Source organism: Limulus polyphemus, unplaced genomic scaffold (genome assembly GCF_000517525.1).
Source record: "Limulus polyphemus unplaced genomic scaffold, Limulus_polyphemus-2.1.2 Scaffold184, whole genome shotgun sequence".
NCBI lineage: Eukaryota > Metazoa > Arthropoda > Merostomata > Xiphosura > Limulidae > Limulus > Limulus polyphemus.
The window spans coordinates 218,243-225,190 of NW_013665794.1; the positions used below are offsets into that span (position 1 = coordinate 218,243).

At 34.0% G+C, this 6,948-nt stretch overlaps 1 protein-coding gene across 1 annotated transcript in view; it reads right to left on the minus strand.

Annotated features, from left to right (window-relative positions):
* Window positions 1-398: 398 nt before the first annotated feature.
* Window positions 399-6,948, minus strand: part of LOC111084962 — a 13,912-nt gene continuing 7,362 nt past the window's right edge. Inside the window, exons 3-6 of the mRNA XM_022381679.1 lie at window positions 5,236-5,282; window positions 4,709-4,831; window positions 3,100-3,252; window positions 399-1,562 (exon numbers count right to left, since the gene is read on the minus strand). Coding sequence (XP_022237387.1) covers window positions 399-1,562; window positions 3,100-3,252; window positions 4,709-4,831; window positions 5,236-5,282 — 1,487 coding nt within the window. The remainder of the gene's footprint in view (window positions 1,563-3,099; window positions 3,253-4,708; window positions 4,832-5,235; window positions 5,283-6,948) is intronic.

A 6,948-nucleotide genomic window follows, 5' to 3' on the forward strand; every position in this document is an offset into this window, starting at 1 on the left:
CTCGACATGGTTTAAATGAAGAAATGTTAACATTAAAAACACGAGCATGTGGTTCTTCTTCGTTGGAAGGTGATTTTTTAACCAAAAATCTCGAAGAATATTTCGCGGCCTGATTATAAGAAGTATAAAGTGGAGGTGAAGATCGTCTCCTGTTACTACGAACCGATGACATAAAAGGTTTATTAGGGAGCGTTGAAAGTCGACTTTCTTCGTCTGATAAATCAACCTGAACACAGAGGTCACTTTTATTCTGAATTTTGCGTTGAGGTTTTACTTCAGAAGTATTGTAGATTTTACGATCACTTTTATCATTTACTATTAAGATCGCCTCTCGAGGTATAGTCATAGAGACTGGTGCGTTACTTTCATGAAAACAAGTATTTTTTGACGTTGTTGAACTACTGTACTCCTTGAGAGTTTTTAGGGACTTCCGTCGGAGGATGGGATCGTTGAACAGATCTTTCTGGTGATCTTTGTTCATATCGAACGTTTTTTTGTTTATAGACTACATGTTTAACTTTGTCTTCCAGGCCATGAACATAATCATCTGTGATGGAAGGAGTTGATTTCCAACCCAATGACTGTTTCTTCAAGATTTGAGGTTCATATTTAGTATAATGTTGTTCGTATGTTCCATTGTCACCCAAGAAGTATTTTTTCGCAGGTATTTTGGAAGAAGCAAGCATTTGACGATGTGTTGTAGCAGTCTTAAGAAAAGTTTCAGGAATTGTTGGAGATTCGGCACTTTCACGCACAATTAGTGGAGAAGAAGAACGAGGCAATACAGAAGAGTGAGAAGAATGGGACTCGGGAAGTCTTCGAAGACTAGTATGCCAATCCTTTACCCTACTCAAGTTTTTGTTCAGAGGTCGATTATCTTGGAATAGTTTGGAAATGGAAGGAACGTTGTGATCCTGTACTTGCCTGTTAGAAAACGTGTATTCCTCTTTATATTTAACCTCATGATCAGGGTCAAGTTTTTCCCGTGAGGCGGATCGTGGGGAAGCTGTCATTTGGATATTGATCACATTTCCACCAGCTTTAGTTCTAATCGGCTCCGCCACGTCACTTCCGCTATCTGAGCCGAAGTGGTTTTCCAGCCAACGATTGGTTTCACTATTTTTAATTACCTCTTCTTCGTCAAAGTTTGGTGTCTTCTTTGTTATTGGCTTATTTCTACCCTTAAGGTTCTCTCGAATAATATTATTATCTCGTTCACGACGCAACTTTTCCTTTAAACTTTCGAATTCACCATCATCTTTATAATACTCTATGTTTTTTATTGTTTCTTTGGAGATCTCTGGAAGAGCTGACTCGTCTACTTCATCTTCCGGCACTTCGTCATCTTCTTGTTCTTCGTGATGATGTGTCCGAGTGGTTTCAGTTTTCAGTTCACCATCTTTAAGTTCAGACACTTCTTTAACTTCTTCTTTGTCCGTGATTTTCTGAGAATGACAGGAGTAGTGGACGACCTTACCAGGATAGGACTGGTTATTTTCGATGTCATCAGTTATAATAAACAATGCATTATCTGGAGACATCAGCGCCTTCTGGTGAAACTCCTTGTGATAAAAGATTTTAAAGGTTAAAGTTTGTTTCGTTTTTTTTTTTCAGTTCCTATGTAACTGAACTTAATTAATTTTCATTTACATTTTAATATTTGTTGTGGTAAAACTAGACAACTGCTTTGTATAAGATTACTAATATGATAAAACACTACAAAAATATGCATATTCACACAAAAGCCTAATCTTTTGACTTAGCTCGTAAAATTCAGTAACTTTGACGAATTTGAGGGTATAATAACTTTAAAATTCTCAGACTTGTAAAAATCAAACTGCCAAAATTATGACGAATTTTGACCAAATAATCGCAGTATTGGATTCATGTGTATATGTTGAATTTTAACCGGTATCCATCAGTTTGTCAGGCTCAATAACTAACCATCATAATTAGATTGAAAATTAGATGTTATATATGGATTTTGTAAGATCAAGCAAGGCTTCCAAATGGCTATAAAAAGAAAAGCGCCCTCTAGTGGCTAGGTCTATCAACGAATTGCGTGGTAAATTTTAAGTTCTGACAGAGAAGAATCATCAAAGTTACTATGTTCTCAGAGCCAAAGATTAAGTTTATCTACAAGCTTATTTAGAAAACAACGAAAATCACTTACACTTCAGATGACAATTGAAATATTTTAATAGATGGAATATGATTCCAAAAGGATAGAAAAAGAGAGAGAGAGGAGAAATGAAACTAGAAAAGAGGATACAAAGAACAAGAAGTTGTTACATAAATCAATATCCGACTCTTATAAGACTTTGAAATACAAACATGCAATGAAATAAAGCGTCAGAATGGCAAAGTTAAAAATGTGAAAAAATATATCGAAATACGTAACACAACTTTTAAAATGATCATTATAAGATATATTATGAAACTATTACTGCCTGTTTTTGAACAGTGTTATATGCTTGAGGAAAACAGATCACTGGTCTGTCGAAACATGTATTGTGTTCCACCATCAACAAAACCTTTCCTTATACTTATATACCAATTTATTATCAGTGTTATATTCATATCTAAAACATTGTAAACAGCGACTTTTGTAATTACTAGTAGTATAAAATGTATAAATTAAAAAAAATACCTAAGCAGTGACCTTTACTTACAGGAGTAAATATAAAATACCTAAATTATTTATAGATAAATATATATATATGTATAGAATACTGTAATCAGTTATCTCTTGTGGCAACCGTAAGAACTAGTTGGGCATTTTATATAGTTATTGTGAATTAATTTTAATAATGTATATTTAACTTGTGTTAAATATTTTACTATTAAGATGTATTAAGTGTAAGAATAAAATGTCAATTTATAAAAAATCAAAATATACCGTAAGTATCAACTTGACAACTGTATGCATAAAACGCACACATTTACAAACAAACTAATAATAATAACTCGTTCTATTAAAAACAAATAAACATGGTTCAATTGATACATGTTTTTCAAGTCTGGGCTTGTTTTCATTCATGATAGATAAAACGGCAACATACGTTTTTCACCAGTGAAACATTTGATTTCGCTACTTACCGGGCCAGTTAGTTCGTGAAAAGTTTCATTACGCAACTGCATGCTTTCTTCCTTGTTTTCTTTTAAAACTTGACGTGTTTCGGTTTTCTCGCTAATAACACGTGAAGTACCAGGCGTAAACTTATATACAGGATCGTTGCCAAGATTTTTGTTCTGCTTACGAATTAAATAGTAAAGATAAATAAAGGTACATTTTAAACATTAAAGAGAAGTAATAAAATTCTTCTTCTTTAAACGACTGTGTCTTACACCTGAGTAAGAGTAGAAATATAAACTTACAAAAATAAATCATCAGCTGGAATTAACTTAAAATTTTCCGGAGTATTTTAGTATCAATATGCGAAATGATCCCCATAGGATTTCATTCAAAGAAGCTAGGCAGGTGATACCAACCCTTTCAATACAAAAAAGTTTTAACTAACAGCCATAGAATTTATAAAGACTTTATTCGAACTGCTGATACAAGCTTAGTTAGAACCTAAATTTTGATATAAAGCACATTCACACCAACAATATGTTTGAAAAGTATACTTAATTAGCTATACTGATGGCCAGGTTTATCTTGAGTTCACTTTAAGTACAAAGCTTATTCTGATCGGAAGCTATTGTTACTTAATTATCATGCACTGACTTATTAACTGACCTTCAACTTTGACACCAAAAGAAAACGACTGGGACATTGTGGGAAAAACAGGAACAAACAAACAAAATTAGACGCTCATTTCGAGTTGTGGCGGACACGATTAAAGTGATTACTTTAAATTATTCAGTTCTGTTCGCGAAGTTGTAACAAAAATAAAAAATAAATTATTATTACACCAACCCTTAAGGTTTCACAAAACGTATTAATACAGCTAATTATTCAATTGATTTTCATGAAAATAAACAGTGAAAAAAAAAGAAAAAAAAAGCTTTGTCTGTTTGTTTGAAGTTAAACACAAAGCTACACAATGGGCTATCTGTGCTCTGCCCACAATGGTTATCGAAACCCGGTTTCTAGTTTTGTAAATCCGCAGACATACCGCTGTGCCACTGGGGGCAAAGAAAAAAAGAAGAGAGAAACAAGTATAACTTATTAAATATTTCATTGAAACGTTATGTTGTCCTACAAGCCAAATAAAAAAATGTCACTATTTTCAGTTTTATTTGGTTGTTGTTAAGCCCAAAACTTCACAGTAGGCTATCTGTGCTCTACCCACCTCGGGTATCGAAATCCGATTTTTAGCGTCGTAAGCCTGTAGACTTGCCGCTAAGCCATTGGGGGAAAGGGGCGTCTCTCAGTTACCTAACACTTTATTATTAGGGCTTAACGAGGTAAAAGATTCTCATCGAGTATAACCGTATCTCTGCCCTTACGACACAACACACACACGTGACACTAAAAACGTCTAACACACAAGCGTTGTATAAGTGATAACACTAAAGATTTTATTGAAAATAAAAATAATGTATTTTATTTCAGACTATTGTCTTATTTTCAGTAATTTATTTTTTGTTATATGTAGTAATTCTTGCAGCCAAGTAAAAGGTATTCCAGAAATTGACATTTCCTATAATTTTAAAGCCTGTGAATAATATAACCGTTATGATTTAAAATGGAATTACTCACGTCTGTGTTTTCAAATTCCTCTGTGCGACTGTCTTCTGTTGTTTTTGTTGTAATTTGCGGCCCACTATCTGCAATAATTTTGCCATCTTCGTACACCAGCTGGCGCTGCACTCGTGTTTCTACCTGGTAATATTGACGCAAAATTAACCATATCATCTTATCATTTCTCTGTAACAAATTAACCACACAACATGATGATAGGAATATAAAACATGTCACCGAAGTACTAACAGTATTGATAATATCTTTATTTACTGATTAAAAGTATTTATTCACATACACCGATGCATAAAGCTTTAACAAAAACATTACAAAGATATCGCTAATAATTTGTTTGTAAATAAATTTTAATGATGAAATATTACTCTGACATACTTCTTATATGATAATCTACTTTCAAAAAGATAAACACTGCCATTTGACAGCTTCGTATACCAGCTGCAGTGTCATAGTGCATGCGAGTTAGATGAAAGGACAGAACTTGCACTGTGAAGAAATTAAATGTTTGGTAATTTTGTCAAACTTACCTGTTTAGTTTTGTGGTTTACTACTCTGCGACAGGTGGTCCTTTCTTCTGTCAAATCAAATACATAGAATTAATTTAGTTCATTGTATTCTTAGTCCAAACTTGGTACATAAATTACGATGCCACACTCGGATTAATACGTGCGTTACTCTTCGGGAAATGCAAGGGAATGTGCAGATTAACCAAGCATGTTCCCCGAAAAAACGGTCCCCACCATTTAATTTGTAAATTATGACCTTTATCAACGAGCTCTCCAGTGGCTCAGCTGTAAATCTCAGAACATATAACATTAAAAATCGGGTTTTGATACCCGCGGAGATAGCCCATTGTGTAGCTTTAACTTAAAAACAACAACAACAACAAAAATTCATCTACGATCAAAATCATAGCAAATCAGATCTATGTGAAAGTTATGTTGAAACAGACAAAAATCAATGAAACACATGTTAAGCAGGCACAATAAAAAACAAAACAAAAACAAACAGACATGCATAGCACTAGGCTCGCGCATTATTGAATAGTCGAATAGAGGGCTTAAATAAATTTTTCACCAAAAAGGATAAAAGCATTTCATTTTAATCAAAATGACGAAACATAATCCCAGTATAAGAAATGTAAAGTTATAAACATTTTAATTTATTTAAATGTCTACCGAATGATTGTTGCTTAATTCATTTAATATATATAAAACTCAATTAAAAACATTTTTTTGGCTAAGACGTAAAATAAAGACACTTAATCAAGAATGTGGACATAGAACACTATTTATTTTTTCTCAGCCCGGGTCCAGTGGGCCCAATGCATAATCCGGCTATACTTGAATCACTAATAACTGAAATAAATCAATCTTGGCTCTGTTGTTCAGTATATTTACTCATATCCAGTATCGGATCTACGCATAGGTCAGCTAGGACCCCGGCCATACAGGGGCCTCTCCGGCCACCCAATTAAATATTTATGACTCATAAAACTAGCAGAATAGAGGCAAGAGTGAGTTATTATCATTCTTATGATTCCTGTTATTCCCTGATGTTACCTGGACCCAGGGCTACCCTTAAACTTAATCCGGCTCTTGTCATATTTGCTTTTCACAAGGAATTCAATTATCCGAGCGACTATTAATACCTTTTACGCAAAGTACTTCTGTAGCTAAGTAAATATACTTCAAACACGTATACAAGAGTGACTAAAGTCATATCATTATAGATGATGACTTGCAGTTTTAATGATCGAATGGCCCAAAAAACTGTTTTAACTTTAAATCATAACAATTCATTTAACAAAGAATTTTCGCATACTTTTAAATGTTCCATGGGATGTTTATGTTTTGTGTTGTTTATTACAGAACAAGCCTCCCAGTGGTACAGCGGTATGTCTGCGGACTTACAACGCTAGAATCCGGGTTTCGATACCCGTGGTGGGCAGAGCACAGATAGCCCATTGTGTAGCTTTGTGCTTAATTACAAACAAACAAATTACAGAACATATTATAAAAACTGTCCCGATGTTAGAGATTCTTCCGTATGGTATTGAGTAAGTGTACTGGATAGACAGAAACCCTGAAGACATGATAGACAGAAACCATGAAGATATGATAGACAGAAACCCTGAAGACATGATAGACAGAAACCATGAAGACATGATAGACAGAAACCCTGAAGACATGATAGACAGAAACCCTGAAGACATGATAGACAGAAACCCTGAAGACATG